Source organism: Podarcis vaucheri (assembly GCF_965113315.1).
Source record: "Podarcis vaucheri genome assembly, chromosome: 10".
In the NCBI taxonomy this organism is placed as follows: Eukaryota; Metazoa; Chordata; class Lepidosauria; order Squamata; family Lacertidae; genus Podarcis; species Podarcis vaucheri.
In genome coordinates this window covers 75,512,558-75,532,969 of record NC_138748.1, presented here as the reverse complement: position 1 = coordinate 75,532,969, position 20,412 = coordinate 75,512,558, and the positions used below count along the sequence as shown (strand labels likewise).

Sequence of the window (20,412 nt, the reverse complement as noted above, 5' to 3'; positions counted from 1 at the left end):
AGATGGTCTCAAATCCTTGGTGGGTTGGGGAATTCTGCTGCAGGTGTAGGCAGGCACTGGTGGATGGAGAGGATGAGAACAACAGTGAATCCCACAGTCAAGAAGGCAGATTCTGCCCATCCTGCTGAGGAAAGTGAAGGGCAGATGGGGCTCGTCAATCTGGGAAGGGAGGTCCTCGAGAAGGAAAACTAAACCTTCACTGCCTGGTGAGTTATCTTCAGGAAAAGAAAAGGCTATACAAATCCAGAGTGGAGTCTCTAAGATAGTTGCATGGTGTCCTGCACACCTCCTTCCAGCCACTCCAGCAGCCAAGCTGGTGCCAAACGTACTGCTCTGCTTTCCTTGGGACCATATTAGCCAGGCTGAGAAAGGGGTCTTGTTGTCTAGGCAGCCCAGGACCCCCAAACACACTGCCCAGGCAGTGCTGCTAACACAGCAGTTTCAGGCGGAGAGATGAGCTCAGACGTGTGTATCAAAATCTCTCCAATGTGGATGTGCTGTTTACATCATATGTCACTGTAAAAGTATTCAAAATATTTGTCTTTTGAAGAAAAGACCACCAAGTATCGGATGGCCCCTTCAAAGCTAATGAAAGTCTTGTGCCTGGAGCTTTTGGGGGTGCAGGACCAGGAAAGCTTCTGCCAGCATGATCCTTCCAACTGGGATTCAGGCCTCATCATGTGACAGAAACTGCCCTCATCGCTCTGGTTGATGATCTCCAATGCGCTAGAGTCTGAAGGGAAAGCTGTTTCCTGGTTCTGCTAGATCTCTCAGTGGCTTTGGAGACCTTTGGCCATGGTGTCCTACTGAACCCTCTAGAATAGAATCATAGAATCATAGAATCATAGAATCATAGAGTTGGAAGAAACCACAAGGGCCATTGAGTCCAACCCCCTGCCAAGCAGGAAACACCATCAGAGCACTCCTGACATATGGTTGTCAAGCCTCTGCTTAAAGACCTCCAAAATAGGAGACTCTACCACACTCCTTGGCAGCAAATTCCACTGTCTAACAGCTCTTACTGTCAGGAAGTTCTTCCTAATGTTTAGGTGGAATCTTCTTTCTTGTAGTTTGGATCCATTGCTCTGTGTCCGCTTCTCTGGAGCAGCAGAAAACAACCTTTCTCCCTCCTCTATGTGACATCCTTTTCTATATTTGAACATGGCTATCCTATCACCCCTTAACCTCCTCTTCTCCAGGCTAAACATGCCCAGCTCCCTTAGCCGTTCCTCATAAGGCATCGTTTCCAGGCCTTTGACCATTTTGGTTGCCCTCCTCTGGACACGTTCCAGTTTGTCAGTGTCCTTCTTGAATTGTGGTGCCCAGAACTGGACACAGTACTCCAGGTGTGGTCTGACCAGAGCAGAATACAGTGGCACTATTACTTCCCTTGATCTAGATGCTATACTCCTATTGATGCAGCCCAGAATTGCATTGGCTTTTTTAGCTGCCGCGTCACACTGTTGGCTCATGTCAAGTTTGTGGTCAACCAAGACTCCTAGATCCTTTTCACATGTACTGCTCTCAAGCCAGGTGTCACCCATCTTGTATTTGTGCCTCTCATTTTTTTTGCCCAAGTGCAATATTTTACATTTCTCCCTGTTAAAATTCATCTTGTTTGTTTTTGCCCAGTTCTCTAGGGGATCTGGGGACCCTGCTATGCAGTGGTTCCCCTCCTTCCTCCTGGGCCATGTCCAGAAAGTGGTGTTGGGGGATGACTGTTCTGACCCCTGGGCTCCCACTTGTGGGGTTCCTCAGGGCTCCGTCCTCTCCCCCATGCTTTTTAATATCTATATGAAGCTGCTGGGAGAGATCATCAGGGTTTTGGGGCTGGGTGATCACCAGTATGTGGGTGATCCCCAGCTCTTCTTCTCGTTTAAATCGGAGCCAGTGAAGGTGGTGAATGCCCCGTGTTGGTGCCTGGAGGTGGTTTGAGGATGGGTGGCAGCTAACAGATTGAGGTTGAATCCTGACAAGACAGAAGTACTGTCTCTGGGGAACAGGAGGTGGGCAGGTGTGGGGGGGGGCTGGTCCTGATGGGGTAATTGTGCCCCTAAATAACCAGGTGTGCAGCCTAGGGGTCATTTTGGACTCACAGCTGACCATGGAGGCGCAGCTCAATTCTGTGTCCAGGGCAGCTGTCTAGCAGCTCCATCTGGAACGCAGGCTGAGTCCCTCCTTCCCCGCACACTGTCTTGCCAGAGTGGTGCATGCTCTGGTTATTTCCGGCTTGGACTACTGCTATGTGGCCTACATGGGACTACCTTTGAAGGTGACCCAAAACTGCAACTGAATGGGAGCAGCTGCCAAGACCACATATCACTGCTCCTAAAGGATCTTACTTGGCTCCCAGCAGATTTTCAAGCACATGTCAAACTGTTGGTGTTGACCTTTAAGTGTCATGGCTGCATTTTCCAGGCAAAGAAAAGTATTGATCTAATGCAGGCTTCCTGAAACTCGGCAGTTTTCTTTCTGCTGAGAGCTGGTGGTGGGATCAGTTGCGATGAGGTTATGAAGAACCTTTCTTGTTTCATGGAACCAGATGAAGCTGGTTTAAACTGGAGCGAGCCAGGCTTGCTATCCAGTCCCAAGGTTACTCTGACATTTAATAGAATATAAATTACAAGGCCGAAAGGCATCTGATCCCACTTCCTAGTCTGCTATTTCTCTACTCCGCTTGTGTGATTCTTACTTGAGTGCTGTTTTGGTATGCTAAGTTAGGGTTTTACATAAGGTAGATTTTTACTATTTTTTGGATCCTGTTATGCTTCTTTGCCTTCAGTAATAAATTTATTTGCTGAATGAGATTGTTATGGAGCAGCAAGATCTGCAACCTAAAGCTCTCAACAGCCTCAGCCCTGTAGACCTAAAGGAGCATCTCCACCGACATCGCTCAGTCTGGACAGGGAGGTCCTCCTTGGAAGGTCTTCTGCTGATTCCCCCCTGGGAGAAGCGAAGTTACAGGGAAGCAGGCAGAGGGTGAGGAAGTGGGCAACATTCTGACATTTAGAAGACAGCTGAAGGCAACCCTCTACCGGGAGGTTTTTAATGTCTGATGTTTTACTGTCTTTTCTTTGTACTGGAACCAGGCAGTGGAAGAGAAACTTAAAGATGGAAGCCCGAGAGAGAGGAAAAGGTTTCTGGCTGCTTCCTGGGTGGGATTGCGGAAACCAAGAGCTGCTTCTGAGAAGGCCTCTCCCCTCCCCTCTTCCTCTTCCCTCTCCTCTCCAGGGGGACCAATGGTTGGACTGGGCAGAACCACTGCGTCTGGGCAGGGCAGGGGCTTATGGGGTGGGAAGAGGATGGAGGTTGCAGGAAGGAAGGGTGAGGGGACAGGACCCCCCACTTTCCAGGGATCTGTCTCTGGTCACCTTGAAGGGGTGGCCGATTCCTGGGTGGGAAGGAGAAGTCAAGGCAGCCCCTCCAGAGAATCCCAGCAGGCTGGGGAGAAGTCTCCCCAAATACTGATTTCCTATCTCCCCCCCCCCATTGCTGCCCTTTTCTGCCCCAGGGGTGCTCCCCCTCCCCACTTCCTCGACTCCCTCCCTCTGTCCCAGAGTCTCCCCTGCACCCAGAGGCCTCCCTTGGCGCGGCTCAGCCCTCATCCCCCATCTTTCCATCCTGGGGGGCCACCCCAAGACTAGCAGAGGAGGGACAGGGGGTCTCTATCTAGGCGTCCCTCACGCCCGTTAACCCTCCTTTATCCGTGTGAAACCCACAGGGCCCCAGGGATGCCTTCGCGGGGAAAATGGGGCAAGGGGGCCCTCGTGGGGACCCCCTGCGTAGGCGTCCCATGTCCGTCGCTGCCAAGGCGCCTAAGGGGCCATGGAAAGCCCCCTTCGCAGCACACGTGCAGGGATCCAGGCCCTGCCGACGCGGCCCACGAAAGGCGCCTTGGGGAGCTGGCGGGGGTCTCTGGGTCCTTCCCCCCTCCCTCTCCGCCCCCCGCGACCCCTTTACCTCTTTGTCCTCGCTCCCGATTCTCCTTTTCTTTCCCGCAACATCCACCGGGCGGGGGTTCCCTTCCCTGCCGCCCCGCCTTTCCTTTCCGAAGCGCCCCCCCCCCAGCTACGGGGCAGAGCAGCAATCCGGCGCAGAAGCTCCACTTGCGGGAGAAGCAGGCAGTTCGGGAGGGGGGCTCTCTCCGCTCATTCCGGAAACAGAAGCCGGATTGGAGGAGGAGCAGAAGGAAGAGGTGCGACATACGGGGGGGGGGTGAGGATTGTGGGGGCGGGGTGAGAGGAGGATGTACCGGGAAGGGAGGGATAGAGGGGGGGGGAGACGAAGGTTTCCCCCCTCCCTTCTTCGTTCAGGGGATCAGGAGAGCGGGGGAGGGGATGACCCCGGCAATCCAGCTGCAAAGTGGGGTCCCCCCCTGCAATGTTTACATTGAAAATCCTTCCCTCCCCCCGCCCCCCACGCCATGATCTTAGATCCATTCCATGTTTTAGGTATTGTTGCACATTGAGCAGCGGGTCGGGCTCTGTGACTCCTGTGTTACGGAGAAAATGGGGCTTGGGCTTTTGCACACACACACACAGAGAGAGAGAGAGAGAGAGAGAGAGAGAGAGAGAGAGAGAGAGAGAGAGAGAGACCCGACACAATTCCTCCCTTGTGTCTCCCTCAGAGGCAACACAATGCGGCCCGGAAGAAAGCAAGGCAGCTGTTGATCTATTTGCAGGCAGAGCCCCCCCCCCCCATGCGAGGAGTGAAGCAGCCCAGAACTAAAGCGCGTTGCAATTTGTGCACCCTCAAATAATCGCCCCCCCGTCACAGAGAAAGCACCCCAAAAACATCCCCGGTTGCGCCACAAAATGCGTTGTACCTGAAAATCAGATCAGACTCCATGTTGTGGCAACATGACAAGTCTGTCTGTCCGTCGGGATGCCTGACGATTCCTGCTCCCTGCCTTTTCCGGGCCAGCCTGAGAAGATCACTGGAAAGGGGGGGGGCTCAGGAAGAATCTCCTGCCACGTGACTGGGGGAGTCTGGGGGCTGACGGGGGTCAGACAGGGCTGCTGTTTTGCTCTCCTTACTATTTCAGCTCAGGTTTTACTGAAATGGGTGGATTCATTGAGGAAACGGGGCTACGCTGTAAAGAGGCCAATGTGTCTACTTTGTTACCACCCAGTGAGTTGTGTTGCAAAGGCCATTTGCAGAAAGGCTCCTGTTGTATCACCTGCGGCTACATGCCGGAGTTTGGGTCTTTTTGCGGAAATGTGTCTGTGTAAATGCGCTTATCCCCGTGCATTTATAATGGCAAGACATTAAATACCATGAAACCCACAAGCACCAGAACCATAGGCCCACATAGGAGTCCAAAAGCACAGAACGAAGCAGCCCTTAATCCCTGCCTAGCTAGCTGTCAAAGGCTGGGTGTCCAAAAACAACAACATGTTTTTTGTACCCCACCTATCAGACTGGATTGCTCCAGCCACTCTGGGCAGCTTCCAAAAGAATAAAAGGAAACATAACCCAACATAAATCATTAAAAGCTTCCCGATACGGAGCTGCTTTCAGGCATCAATGGAGGCCGTATAATGGTTTATCTCCCTGACATCTGGTGGGAGGGCGTTCCACAGGGCAGTCAGGACAACCGAGAAGGCCCCCTGTAACCTCACTTCTCGCAATGAGGGACCTGCCAGAATGAAGCGGGACCACCTGGAGGAATTATACCCTTATGCTTTCCATATAATCAGTTAGCCATATATAACCATATATCCTTATAATGCTTTTTATCCATGTTTGAATCATGAAGGCTTCTGCAAAGCTTAGGGCAAAATGCTTAGATTTGAAAAATCCAAAATGAACTCTGTCCCAGTTCTCTCCCCTTGTTCTTCTCAATGTCTCGCTAACATAAGGGGGGAAGCAATAAATCTGCTGTGCTGGCATTTTCCTCCTGTCCAGACAGGGTCCTGAGCAGCTGAAAACAGGAAGATGCTAACCGCAAAATGTCCCTGTTTGGCAGATGTTGCGTTGGAGAGCTTAACGGCCGAATACAGTTCCTTTCTCCTTTTTATTAGGGGAAAGGTCGGACTAATGTTCAGACTGAAGAAAGCAAAAGTTGGGAGGGAACTCTTAACATGATCAGGGGGCAAGGCTTGAATGCGCTCATTGGTTTTATTTTTGCTGCCGTGTACGATTGTATTCGATTATGTCATGATCGATGATGTATGTACTCAGATATAAAGCCTCAGGGCGCTAGAGCTGGGGGCCCCAGTCTCTGGAAAGGATTCCACAGGGTCAATTATTGCTCAGCAATAAATATCACTTTCTTTTTCTCCACTGCTGCGTCTGTCAGTTCTGGGACACAATTTGAGTGGGTCACTGGTACCTTAAAAATCATTGCTACAAGAAGGCCCTCGGAGCTGGACCTCAGTGTCCGGGCTGAGCGATGGACGTGGAGACGCTCCTTCCCTTCTACTGGGCTGAGACCATTTGGGGCTTCCAAGGTCAGCACCAACACTTTGAATGGTGCTCGGAAACGGACCGGGAGCCAGTGAAGATTTCTTAGGACCCGTGTTCAGGGGCCAGCTGTTAGGGGGCCTTTCAGCTGCTGTCCAAAACTGAAGGTATCCCTTGCCGGAAGTAATCCATAAACCTCTCCTCCTCCGCCTTCTCGGGATGCCATTGGAGCGCGATGCTCCGCCTCTCGAAAGAGGGAAAGGTGTGAGTTGGGTGCGCTCGGCTTGCCAAGGGTTAAACAGAAACGAGCTAGATTCCTAGACAGGAAAGTAAGACGGGGGGGGGCAGGGTCCTCCAGAGCGAAAGCCCAACCCCTCCCTTTCCTGCAAGAACTCGGGCGTGTGGGGGTCCCGTTGGTTCGGCTCTGCAGAGGCTGCCGGGGGGGGGGCTGCTGGGATCCGGTGAGTCTCCTCTCTCCCAGCATAGGGCCCATGGGGAGAGCGGGGGTCCCAGCGCTGCATGGCGAGAGGGGGGCAAGTCAGGGCGCGGAGAGTCGCAGGAGGGCGGCAGCTCTGCTCTTGCTTTGCATGGATGCGCTGCTGGCCCCTTGGATCCAGAGCGGGGAAATGCATGCAGAGAAACCCCATTCGGATGAATGGATCAGTCCCCTTGTATAACAGAGGTTGTAGGTGGATGGAAACGTTCGGACATTCGGTACCTAAAACCTCACCTGTGCAAGGAAGGAAGACGGAGGGCAGAGAAGAGAAAGCGCTTCCTCTTGCAGGGCAGAGTAAAACCTGTGGAACTCCCTCCCACAAGAGGCAGGGAGGCCACCAGTGGTTGCAGGAATTGATGTATAGGTTGGGGGGGGGTTGCCCCTCCAGCAGATCTCATGCACATGCAGCCCACTACCAAAATCAGCATAATCACTTTTGTGACTTGTGTGATTTGTCCCCACAAAACACTTCATCACAGTTTCTTCCTCTCTATTCAAAGGGCCTCTGCTGCACGATACCAAATGTAAGAATTCACTGAAAAATGTCTCTATGTACTGACTCACTGGGAAAACTTCAGAAATCCACATAGACATGTGAGCTCAGCTACTCAGCAGCCCCTCTGCCTGAGTGATAATCCTTGGCATCCTGATACCTGAGTACCAGACAGGTAGCCATTGTAGAAATACCAAACTCAGATGAAGACAAAAGGGTGTGATTCACTTGGCTGGGAAAAGGAAGTATCTGTTTTGTTTCACTTGATGGGTGTTTGGTGGAGGGCAGGGGGAACCATGGGGCAGGGTCCAGGATGCTCAGATTCCTGCCACCAGACCTCCCCTTTCATGATGTAACCGTGATGTATGAGTGATGTAGTGGGGGGGGCATAACATGGGGATTAAAGGTAAAGGGTAAAGGGACCCCTGACTGTTAGGTCCAGTTGCGGACGACTTTGGGGTTGCAGCGCTCATCTCGCTTTATTGGCAGCCAACATTTGTCTGCAGACAGTTTCCGGGTCATGTGGCCAGCATGACTAAGCCACTTCTGGCGAACCAGAGCAGCGCACGGAAACACTATTTACCTTCTCACCACAGCAGTACCTATTTATCTACTTGCACTTGACATGCTTTTGAACTGCTGGGTTGGCAGGAGCTGGGACCGAGCAACGGGAGCTCACCCCATCACAGGGATTCGAACCACCAACCTTCCAATCGGCAAGCCCTAGGCTCTGTGGTTTATTAGCGCCACCCGCTAATAAAAGTTTGGGTTCTCTTTTGTGTGGGGCTTCCATCTTGTTTCACCTGGTGGCAGGTGGGAGTCCTGTGGTGACAGACTTCAATCAAGACCAAGCCTACTGGCTGCTCTTTTGCTCTGGTATTCCTGGCTGGTGTCCTTGTTTCTTGTCCAAGGGAGCCCTCAGATTTCTCCGTTAGCACAATCAAGGTGGCGTTCAAAGAGGAGGAGACCGATCTGTGGAGAAGGAGGAGAGGGCGATGGGGGGCTCCTCTGCTCTGTCTCCCCCATAGGAGGCTGTCATGAGACAAAGGTTCTTGAGAGCAGGAGCAGCAAGCCCTACATCTTTCAAGCTTGCTGGCTGTTAACTGTTAACAGCTAATTGCTGAGTCACTGTAACTCAGGATTCATCTCGAGTGATGACTCATTTTCCCCTTGCCTTTTCCTGTAAGACCTATTGCAGTTGTTAAGAGTCGTCAACAGGCTCATCTCAGCTATCTGCCAATCACCCATTCCCACCACCCTTCTGAGTAATACCCCTCCCCACCTTCTCACTATATAGAAGGATCTGGCAACTTCTGTTTCAGTGTATCTGAAGAAGTGTGCATGCACACGAAAGCTCATACCAAGAACTAACTTAGTTGGTCTTTAAGGTGCTACTGGAAGGAATTTTTTTATTTTGACTATGGCAGACCAACACGGCTACCTACCTTTAACTCTCCCTAGAAAAGTAGCCAGTCTCTCTGTGGGCCTCAGGAGCTGAGTAGTATTGCTTTGTGTTGTTGCTGTGAATGTGTAGCGGAGTCGCCTTCAAGGGCAGTTCCACACAGAGAGCGTTGCCACCATCCCATCTGGCGCAGAGCAGGGAAGACCAGGGCCATGTCTTCTCTGTCCCAAAAGGTCTGTGGGGTGGGGAATTAGCCCGAGCTGGACATGGGCACCTGAGCCTCAAGCAACCATGATGGACCCAGGAGTGCCCTCAAGTATTCATGACTGGGGAGGGGGAGTGTTAAGCAATGTAACATCATCATCGTTACTGCTTGTTCCCTGCCCATCACCCGAATTTCCAAGAGCAGATTACAATTTTCTTTAAAAAGCAATAAGAACAGTTGAAAACACATTACACTCATAGAAAGGCGAGTTCCACTTTATTTGCTTTTGAGTGCTGACCTTTGACCCCACCCACATGTCATTTGGCCCTCATAAGTTAGCCAGATAAGGGAATAAATGGGCTCTGAAGTGGGGTTGGGCAGGAGAGCAACTCTTGAGGAGTCCTGAGTTAGGACCCCCACTATAACCCAATGCTCAGATAACACTCAGTACAAATGACTCACTTGTCAATCACAGTTCTGACTTCATTCCTTGACTGAAAACTCTGAAAGGCAGGAGCAAAGACCAACAGTTCCCTGCACATTTTGCATGGTCACTTTCCCTCTAGGAGGGCTGGAGACTTACTTCACCTTCTCCTTTTTATAGAAACCTCAGAGTCTGGGTTGTGGTGCAGTCCAGAGCTGGCTCTTCCAAGACTCATACATACTTCCTCAAGGAACATTTTTCTCCTCCAGGCAATATGTCAGTTTTGTAACAGAACAATGTATTCGGTTTGTAGAATTTCCTAGCACCTCTGATTTGGACAGACAGAACTTGGCAGAAGATCAAGGGATTCCTTCATCTCTCTTGGAGGCTTCCTGAGAGCACAGATGGATGAGCAAGACTCAGCTGGCCCTGAAGCAGGAAGAGGCCAGGCCATGGAAACGGGGAGCAGTGGGAGATTCTGGGGGGAAACTGTGCAGAAGATCCCGGGAGAGGAGGACACTCTCCACTCAGAGGTGCAGAGCAAGCAATTGAGGCAGTTCTGCTATCAGGAGGCCAAAGGACCCCGGAAGGTTTGCAGCCGACTTTACTGCCTTGACCATCAGTGGCTGAAGCCAGAAAGGCACACGAAAGCTGAGATGCTGGACCTGGTGATCTTGGAGCAGTTCCTGGCTGTCCTTCCACTGGAGATGGAGAACTGGGTGAGGGAATGCGGAGCAGAGACCAGTTCCCAGGCAGTGGCCCTGGCCCAGGGGTATGCAACCCGTGGCTCCGGAGCCGCATGTGGCTCTTTTACACCTTTGCCGCGGCTCCGGGGCAGATACTAGCGAGGGGAGGAGGCGCATTGTGCGCCCCGACACTCCCCACTGTGGCGGGCGCTGTACTGGCTGTGACGTTGCATGGGGGCGGTGCGTGCATTAGTCACGCACCGTCCCAACATCACCTTCCCGCCCGCTGTCAGATCAGAGGGCAGCGGCGCACATACTTTAAATGTCACAATGGTTTTGCGGCTCCCAGGTTTTGTTTTTTTCTTCGGAAACGGGTCCAAGTGGCTCTTTTTGTCTTAAAGGTTGCAGACCCCTGCCCTGGCCGAAGGTTTCCTCCTGAGTCAGGCAGAGGAGAAGAAGCAGGCAGAGCAGCAGGTGAGAGAGACTTTCCTCTGAATACTCCCAAGGGGCTCCGAACGTGAGTGAGGGTATCTGAAAATTCTCCATCCTTTTTTGGAAAGCAGCCATTGAATGTTATCAGATTGCCCTTCAGTTTTTGCCTCTGTCTTCCTTTTCTAACTCTTCTTCATATTCTCTGTTTTGAATCTTTGTTGCTATTTCAGAGACAGGATCTGATTGCAGAAATGGGCCCAGATTCCTCTGAGACCAAAAGGACTCCGTTGGACACCAGAGAGAGGCTGCTGGGTAAGGAAGGAGCCCGTTCTCTGTTTGGTCCCTTTCTGTGGATATCAAAACGAATCCATGGGTTCTTTTCCTCTTTTTGGGGGGGGGTAGACACTTGGGGCCAGGAGCACCTAGGAGGGAGATGTATTTTTAAACCCAACTAAATTATGAAATGGGTCCAAATGTCCAGATGCACTCAGAAGGTGAGACTTTTTTGGGAGCAGCTGCACTCCTGGCTTCCCACTTACTTCTGTCTCTTGCAGGTGACCAGATGATGCCAGCAAGACCTCCTCTTCCATCTATTCCTGGTGGTGAAGGAGAAGCAACGGCTGTGGAAGCAGCTCAGGTAGAGGGAGGGAGCCCTGTGGGGAAGGGGGCTGAGGGGTGGGGCAGCCAGGGTGCCTCTGGCCCCCGAGGAATCTCTCTCCTCCTCTTGGCTTCTGCCCAAGCTTCTCTGAAGGCATCTTTGTCAAGGGCAGCCTAGACAGAAACCAGGAGGCTGGGAATGCCATTCGAGAAGCTTAATGTGCTGAGAATAAGGAACAGCCACCTTGCCTTAACTCACCTTCTGACGGTCAATAGAATGATTCATAAGTCATTGTCGTTTTACTTGTAGAGTTATCATTGAATGCTAAAACAGGCTTCTAAGCAGTTCATCAAGCCTCAAAAATAGTTCCCAGGAATCACCTATCTTGTCGCATCAGTTGCACAATGGGGTTTCCCCACCTTCTCCTACCCCTTTTAATGCGCAGAAAGAAACAGCAATGTGTAGCAGACACCCTTAGTGCTGTCTAAAAAGGACCTCTTCATTTCTCTCTTAGGGTCCAGTGTGCTTTGAAGATGTCGCTGTTCATTTCACAGATGAGGAATGGGCGTTGCTGGATCCTGACCAGAGAGCTCTGCATAAGGAAGTCATGGAGGAGAATCACAGAATTGTGGCCTCTCTCAGTAAGGTTCCCTTGTGGATCATGACCTCTGTTTAGAAATTCCATGCATATCTCTCTCTGATAAGCCTCCCTGGTTTTGAGGGAGGTCTGCAGGGCCACTTGCAGCATTTGGGATTCTAATACCCCCCCAAACTCACCTTAAATGGAGGGCTATCAGCATGTTTTGACCGTGGACATGATGAAGCCAACATAGACCTTGCTGAGAATGAAATGGGAACATGCTGGGAATCTGAGGTCAGGAGAACACATCTTTGTTGACACTGTCCTGCCTTCTATTGCCCAAAATCTTCCTGATATGGAGCATATGGAAGACATTGAGGGTTTTCCCCCCTAATGGTTGTAATTGTCCACAATTCACTTCACAAACTGCTTGCTCAACGCACAACCCTGATAGACCTCCCACTTGGCATTGAAGAGTTAGTAACACATTTGCCTTGCCAATACACTTGTCCAGGTCAGCATCGATGAAGAGGTTGTTGGTTATGGTAGAACCTCCTAGGGAGACAAAATCATCCACCACCTCCAGTGTCTGAAACTCCCATAGGCGCATTTTGCAACAGGGAATTTCATAGACACGAGCAGTTTCTGAGCTCTGCGCGCAGTACTGCACTTAAGATTTCAGATTAAAACTGCGGAGTGGAAGGAAAGCAGGACCTTTTTCTGCCTCCCCACCTCCAGCTACTCTCTGAAGGCTGAAGGAGAGACCTGTCAAGGTGGTGTCTGCTCTTCGCAATAAACACCCTCTGCTCACTCAGAGAGATATTTACAGTTCTTTATTTACATATGTACGAACAGCTACAGTTCAAAATCATGCATCTGAATCTGACCAGTCAGATTCGGGGAGTGGCTTCCTTCGGCTCCTTCTCCAACCCAGCAGATGTGGGAATCTCGCAAGACGTCTTTGATTCTCTCCTTGCCTTTGCCAAAGGCACTGCTTCCCCTTCTGTTCCTGAACTCCCTGGTTGGTGGCAGGGCTCTCCAGTACTGCAGAACCCTGACACCACTTGACTGCTCTCCGCCTTCTCCTCCCCTACTTCGTCCATCATTTCCCTGTTTTCCCTGTCTGACTGTCCCTGCTCTGATACTCCCCTTTCCCTTGACCCAAGGGCTGTCTATCCCGTGACATCACCCCCCACTAAGCCCCCCCATCTGTCTCGCTTTCGATGTCTTCTGAGGATCTGAAACCTACAAGTGGTGATATACCTGTGGGTGCGTGCATTGTGTTATTGTATGCAAGCTCTGCCAGGCTCAATTTCCTCAAAACTTCTCTCTCTGTTCTCCCCTTGCCTGTCTGTCCCATGACAAGACCTTCTTAAAAAATCAGGGGGTGGGGGTGGGCAGGGGAAGGACTAGACCATGTGAAAAATGAACATATTATTTTAGCTGCTGTTCATTCCTTTTCAACTTTGTATTTTTGTCATATGAAAGTGCACCTAGACATTCCATTTTTGAGCCCATAACCTAGGTATAAGGTCCTCTTTATGTCCTAGCTGTCCTATCTCTGTTTCTAACACTGACCACCTCTAGTGTGTGGTCAGCAATGTTGATGCATGGAATTCTTCCTCTATCACAAGGGTTAGTGATCAATCTTCAATACAGTGGCACTCCATTTCTTCCTGCAGCTCTAATCCATTTCTTTCTTCATTGCAGGTGGTGCTGATTTGGAAATTGAGAACGAGGACGCCCATGACACAATCCACACAGTGGAGAAGCCATTGCCACTCTTGGAGTGTGGAGAGAGCTTCAGTCACAGCTCCCATTCGACTACCCACCAAATAAATGCTATTGGGAAGAAACCCTCTCAGTTCTCTGAATGGGGGAAAAAATTCTGTTGGAATGAAAGTCTAACTTCACAGGAAATGATTCCCACAGGGGAGGACCCACTGAAATGCTTGGAATGTGGAAAGAGCTTCAGTAAGAGTGCACATCTCATTTCGCATCAAATAATTCATACAGGCGAGAAACCCTATCAGTGCTTAGAATGTAGGAAAAGCTTTAATACAAGCAAAACCTTCCGTACACACCAGAGAATTCACAGGGGGGAGAAGCCATTTGAATGCCAAGAGTGTGGAAAGAGCTTCAGTCAGAGAGCCCATCAAATAATTCATACAGGTGAGAAACCCTATCAGTGCTCGGAATGTGGGCGGAGCTTCAATCACAGGACGACTCTCACGGTCCATCAAAGGATTCACAGTGGTGAGAAACCCTATCAGTGCTCGGAATGTGGGAAGAGTTTCACTGTGAGCTCCCATCTCACTTCCCACCAAAGAATTCATACTGGGGAGAAACCATATAAATGTGTGAATTGTGGAAAGGGCTTCACCCAAAAGGCAAGTCTCACTTCCCATCAAAGAATTCACAGTGGTGAAAAACCTTATCAATGCATGGAATGTGGGAAGAGCTTCAGTTGGAAGCAAAGTCTCACTTCCCACCAAAGAATTCACAGTGGTGAGAAACCCTATCAGTGCTCGGAATGTGGAAAGAGATTCTCCCAGAGAGCCAATCTCAGTTCCCACCAAAGAATTCACACAGGGGGAAAACTATATCAGTGCTTGGAATGTGGAAAGAACTTCGGTCTCAGGGCCCATCTCACTACCCATCAAAGCATTCATACCAGGGAGAAACCCTATCAATGCTTGGATTGTGGAAAGAGTTTCCTACAGAGAGCTGATCTCACTTCACACCAAAGAATTCACACAGGGGAGAAACCATATCAGTGCTTGGAATGTGGGAAGAGCCTCACTGTGAGCACTGGTCTTACTTCCCACCAAAAAATTCATATTGGGGAGAAACCCTATCAATGTGTGAATTGTGGAAAGAGCTTCACCCAGAAGCAAAGTCTCACTTCCCACCAAAGAATTCACAGTGGTGAGAAACCATATCAGTGCTTAGAATGTGGAAAGAGTTTCTGCCAGAGAGCCAATCTCACTTCTCACCAAAGAATTCACACAGGTGAAAAACCCTATCAGTGCTTGGAATGTGGCAAGAGCTTCAGTCTGAAGAAAAGTCTCACTCATCACCAAAGAATTCACAGTGGTGAGAAACCCTATCAGTGCTCGGAATGTGGAAAGAGTTTCTGCCAGAGAGTCAATCTCACTCATCACCAAAGAATTCACACAGGTGAAAAACCCTATCAGTGCTTGGAATGTGGCAAGAGCTTCAGTCTGAAGAAAAGTCTCACTTCCCACCAAAGCATTCATACTGGGGAGAAACCCTATCGATGCTTGGATTGTGGAAAGAGTTTCTGCCAGAGAGCCGATCTCACTTCCCACCAAAGAATTCACACAGGAGAGAAACCATATCAGTGCTTGGAATGTGGAAAGAATTTCCGCCAGAAAGCCCATCTCACATCCCACCAAAGAATTCACACAGGGGAGAAACCCTATCAGTGCTTGGAATGTGGGAAGAGTTTCCACCAGAAAGTCAACCTCACATCCCACCAAAGAATTCACACAGGGGAGAAACCATATCAGTGCTTGGAATGTGGAAAGAATTTCTGCCAGAAAGTCAGCCTCACTTCCCACCAAAGAATTCACACAGGGGAGAAACCCTATAAGTGCTTGGAATGTGGAAAGAGCTTCAGTCATAAGCAAAGTCTCCCTTCCCATCAAAGAATTCACAGTGGTGAGAAACCTTATCAGTGCTCGGAATGTGGGAAGGGCTTTGGAAAGAAGACCAAGCTCATGGCCCATCGACGAACTCACAGTGGTGAGAAACCCTATCAATGCTTGGATTGTGGAAAGAGTTTCAGCCAAAGGGCCAATCTAACTTGCCATGAAATAATAATAAATAATAATAAATTTTATTTATATCCCGCCCTCCCCAGCCGAAGCCGGGCTCAGGGCGGCTAACAACACTAAAATAGTGCAACATTATAAAAACATCATAAGAATTAATTAAAATCAGAATTGATGGCAACCATAAACTAAAGTATTGTAAGGATTGCCAAAGGAGGGAGTCAGGCTGTGCCCTAACCAAAGGCCTGGTGGAACAGCTCTGTCTTGCAGGCCCTGCGGAAAGATGTCAAGTCCTGCAGGGCCCTTGTCTCTTGTGACAGAGCGTTCCACCAGGTTGGAGCCGCAGCCGAAAAAGCCCTGGCTCTAGTTGAGGCCAGCCTAACCTCTCTGAGGCCTGGGACCTTCAAGGTGTTTTTATTTGAGGACCGTAAGTTCCTCTGTGGGGCATACCAGGAGAGGCGGTCCCCTAGATACGAGGGTCCTAGGCCGTATAGGGCTTTGAAGGTTAAAACCAGCACCTTAAACCTGATCCTGTACTCCACCGGGAGCCAGTGCAGCTGGTATAGCACCGGATTCCACACAGGTGAGAAACCATATCACTGCTTGGAATGTGGGAAGAGCTTCAACCAGAAGCAAAGTCTCACTTCCCACCAAAGAATTCACACAGGGGAGAAACCTTATCAGTGCTTGGAATGTGGAAAGAGCTTTGGTAAGAGAACCAAGCTCATGGCTCACCAAAGAATTCACAGTGGTGAGAAACCCTATCAATGTGTGAAATGTGGAAAGAGTTTCTGCCAGAAAGCCCATCTCACATCCCACCAAAGAATCCACACTGGGGAGAAACCCTATCAGTGCTTGGAATGTGGGAAGAGCTTCAGTAAGAGGACTAACCTCATGGCCCATCAAAGAATCCACACTGGGGAGAAACCCTATCAGTGCTTGGAATGTGGAAAGAGCTTCAGTAAGAGGACTAACCTCATGGCCCATCAAAGAATCCACACTGGGGAGAAACCCTATCAGTGCTTGGAATGTGGGAAGAGCTTCACCCGGAAGGACAACCTCACTTCCCACCAAAGAATTCACACAGGGGAGAAACCTTATCAGTGCTTGGAATGTGCAAAGAGCTTTGGTAAGAGGACCAAGCTCATGGCTCACCAAAGAATTCACAGTGGTGAGAAACCCTATCAGTGCTTGGAATGTGGAAAGAGTTTCTGCCAGAAAGCCCATCTCACTTCCCACCAAAGAATTCACAGTGGTGAGAAACCCTATCAGTGCTTGGAATGTGGGAAGAGCTTCAGTAAGATGACTAATCTCATGGCCCATCAAAGAGTTCATACAGGGGAGAATCATAGAATTTTAGACCTGCAGGAGACTTCTGGGTCGTCTAGTCCACTGCAGGACTCTCAACTAAAGTATCCATGACATTTTGCCTTCAAACATCTCCTTACAAACCTCCAAGGAAGGAGAGTCCACAACCTTCCAAGGGCGTCTCTAATTTGAAGCCATTGGTTTGGGTCCCAGCCTCCAGAGCCGGTGAAAACAAGCTTGTTCAATCTTCCACCTGACAGCCCTCCCTGTTTCTCAGAAGGCTTGGTTTCCCAATGCTTAATTGTCTTGCTCACCCCCCCCCCTCTGCACACCTTCCAGCTTGTCAAAATCCTTCTTAAATTGGGGCACCCAGAACTGGACACAGGACTCCAGGTGTGGTCTGAACAAGGCAGAAGAAAGTGGGGCTATTACTTCTCTTGATCTGGACACTTGACTTCTTTGGACGCAACCTAGAATAACAGCCTTTTTTGCTGCTGAATCATACTGTTGACTCATGTTAGCCTAAGACCCCTTTTCCACATGTACTACTGGCAAGCCCGGTATCCCCCATCTTATATTTGTGCAGCAAATTCTTCTTGCCTAAGAGCAGAATCTTACCTTTCTGCTTAGTGAAATTTATTGGATGCCTTTATATACCACCTCTTTCTTCAAGAAGCTCAGTGAGGTGTTGAGTCGTTCTCCCCCTCATGGTTTAATCCTGACAACAACCCTGTTAGGTAGGTTGGGCTGTGAAGCCATCACCCAGTGACTGAGTGGAGATTGGAACCCAGGTCTCCCAGTTCCTAGTCCAAAACTCTTAAGCACTGCACCCCACTGGCTCTCGAATGAGACTCTTGGAAAGTGCATGCATGCGCATTTCCAGAATTTTGCATTTCAGTGCATTTCAGTGCAATGTCTTGGTGTTTGTAGTTAAAGTTTTATACGCATGTATCAATGACATTAATATAATAATGGTAATTACAGTAGAAGAGTAAATTTTAGGAAATGCTAGACAGCGATAGGGTTAGTTTGGAATGCTGGGGTTGAAAAATTGAACAATTGAACAATTTCCACATTAATCACAAGAAGATCTAAAATATAAATACAAAACGGCAACAGCAACAACCCCCAAAAAAGCCCCATGTCATGTATTGATGAAGTTGTTAGAAAATTTATTATGGGAAAGGGGGTAAAAGTCTTAATCTTCTCAGGGTTCCTACTCTTTGTGTGAATGAACCTTGTTGCTACAAATAAAGATCAGGTCTACTGACCGCTGTTTTGCTCTTTTAACTTGCCTGGATTCTCCTTCTTTGCTGACCCTGGAGGGACCGTGGGGTGTGGCCCCCTAGGGAGCTGGGCAGCGGAGGAAATCAGCACCCCAGGATTTTTTCCTTCTCAGTGCTTCTCCACCTGAGCCTCTTACCTAAAAGCCTGACACCCCGCAATGAGACAGGATTGTGTCCCTGCCCTCAGCAAACAAAATAGCTCCCCCCTCCCAAGATACTGAGGTGCCCTGAGGGCTGTGCGGGACCCCCAGTCATTGAAATGAAAAGGGGAGAGGCTCAGGAAAGTTTCAGGGAGCAGGCAAGGAGGGGGCAGCACAGGCTCCAGAAGCTCCGTCTCGCTCATTCCTCCACGCCACTTCCCTCCCCCAATTATACCTGCCTCCCCCCCATGGCTCCTTCACAAGTGTGGGGAAGCTGCACCCCCTCTGCCCCCCCCCCGTCACAGTTCCTTTAAGATCCCAAGTTGCAGGGAGAAGGTTCACCTGCAGCGAAGCAAAACGCAGCTGCCCTGGCCGAGTGGACGCAGGTTGGGGGGCACCATGGGGACCCCAGAAATGCGCCCCTAGAAGAAAAATGTGCCCCTCTGTCGGAGGCAGCCCTCCTTCTGAAACACCAAAAGAGTGAAAAGGACAGTTCTTTGAATGGAGAGGAGCAGAAAGCGGAGTCCCCTCAAGATCAGTATTGGGACCTGTGACTTTTCAACTTGTTCATAAATGATCTAGACTTAGGAGGGAGCAGGGAGGGGGCAAAGTTTGCTGATGGCAGTAAATTGTCCAGGGTTGTTCAAACAGAGAGAGATTGCAAGGAGCTCCTAAAGGACTTCTTCATAGGGAGTGAACGGACAGAAAATACAGTTCATTGTCAATGAGATTAAAGTGTTGGGAGAAGAAAATACCTCTTAATATCATGTACAGGCTCATGGGGTCTGAACCAGGTTTCTCTGTGTGCTCTAGGAGACCAGGGGGAGAGGGGAGCTGGTTGCAGCAGGAGGGGGAGTCTCCCTGGATGCTTCAGCTGATGTCCTCCTCTGATTGTCTCCTGGCCCCCTCCTCTCCTCCCTCTGAGTCTGAACTGCTCTCTGCCCCAGCCTCTTCCTGCTCACCAAACCCTGTTTCCTCCTCAGCTTGCAACACCTCCCCTTCCGGTCTGCTCCCTTTCCTCCCTCTTTTTGCTCATTGCCATCCCACCACCAGTCCCTGGTGGTGCCTCCCCACCCCCTGCACCCAGCCAGTCCATGACAACAACAGCAGCCACAGCACTGTGGTCCTCTGGTAGGAAATCTCTCTAGCAGCATGACTGAATAAAAACTTCTGGGACTATGGGAAAGTACTATCTTCCCCAAACCCCAGAATCACCCATTAACTTACAGTATTATAAGTTTTCTTCAGAATGCTTAGGAGGCAGGGATGACGTTTGGGTGAAGAATCAGTGCTTGGAGATCATGCGGTGGGGGGATGACAGAGTTTGGTGCAAAAACTGTCTTGCATGCTTGAGTAGAGCAACTCCAGGGCATGGGCCAAGTAGCAGCAGGGTAGGGGCCACGTGCAGAGCAATTCCCACACTGAGGTCAAAAACACACACAGAGGCAGCAGGACTTCTTCAGTAATAGTTTACTGAACTTTCAAAGCATACAGTTCTTACTGGGTCCCCAGTGAGGCACAAAACTTAGCTCCTGAGAGCAAATCCAGTTTCAGCAGAAAAAAAATACAGCACACAAGATATCTAAGTCAGGCACACAATCCGGCAGAAGAGAGCAAGGGAGGAAAGGGGCTGGAAGGACACAGAGCAAAGGATGTGTGTCTTTCGCTTCCTGTCGTCTGGGAGGGAAGTCAGCAACTCGGCATCTGCAGGGGCTTCACAAAGAAAAGCTTTCTGCCGGCTGCTTCCAGGCAAATGAGCATCCCAGAAACACACACTGGGATCTGTGGGGTGTTGCCATATCAATTGTTTTTAAAAGGTTATCACAATGTAGTCTAGAAACCAGTATAGGATGAGATCAATATATCGCCCAGCCCTAATCCTAATTCACCACCAGAAATCCAGATTCACCCTCTCCCCCTCACTATCAAAAGGTACCTTACATCTAAAATTATAATCACTATTGTGAGATGTTACCTTCATTATTTCATTACTATGTTGTTGTTTAGTCGTTTAGTCTTGTCCGACTCTTCGTGACCCAATGGACCAGAGCACGCCAGGCCCTCCTGTCTTCCACTGCCTCCCTCATGCTGGTAGCTTCGAGAACACTGTCCCACCATCTCGTCTTCTGTCGTCCCCTTCTCCTTGTGCCCTCCATCTTT

At 49.9% G+C, this 20,412-nt stretch overlaps 2 protein-coding genes across 2 annotated transcripts in view; one reads left to right on the top strand and one right to left on the bottom strand.

Moving 5' to 3' along the window:
• LOC309541273 (uncharacterized protein) overlaps nt 1-20,412 on the bottom strand; it is a 109,364-nt gene that overhangs the window by 63,601 nt on the left and 25,351 nt on the right. The gene's annotated exons all lie outside the window — the stretch shown is intronic.
• LOC309542457 (uncharacterized protein) lies at nt 10,531-18,806 on the top strand (the record flags this gene model as incomplete). Its single annotated transcript, XM_082241256.1, has 6 exons — nt 10,531-10,585; nt 10,774-10,855; nt 11,098-11,180; nt 11,656-11,782; nt 13,432-13,977; nt 18,568-18,806. The coding sequence occupies exons 2-6, from the start codon at nt 10,795-10,797 to the stop codon at nt 18,804-18,806; spliced, it is 1,056 nt and encodes a 351-aa protein (XP_082097382.1). The 5' UTR covers nt 10,531-10,585; nt 10,774-10,794.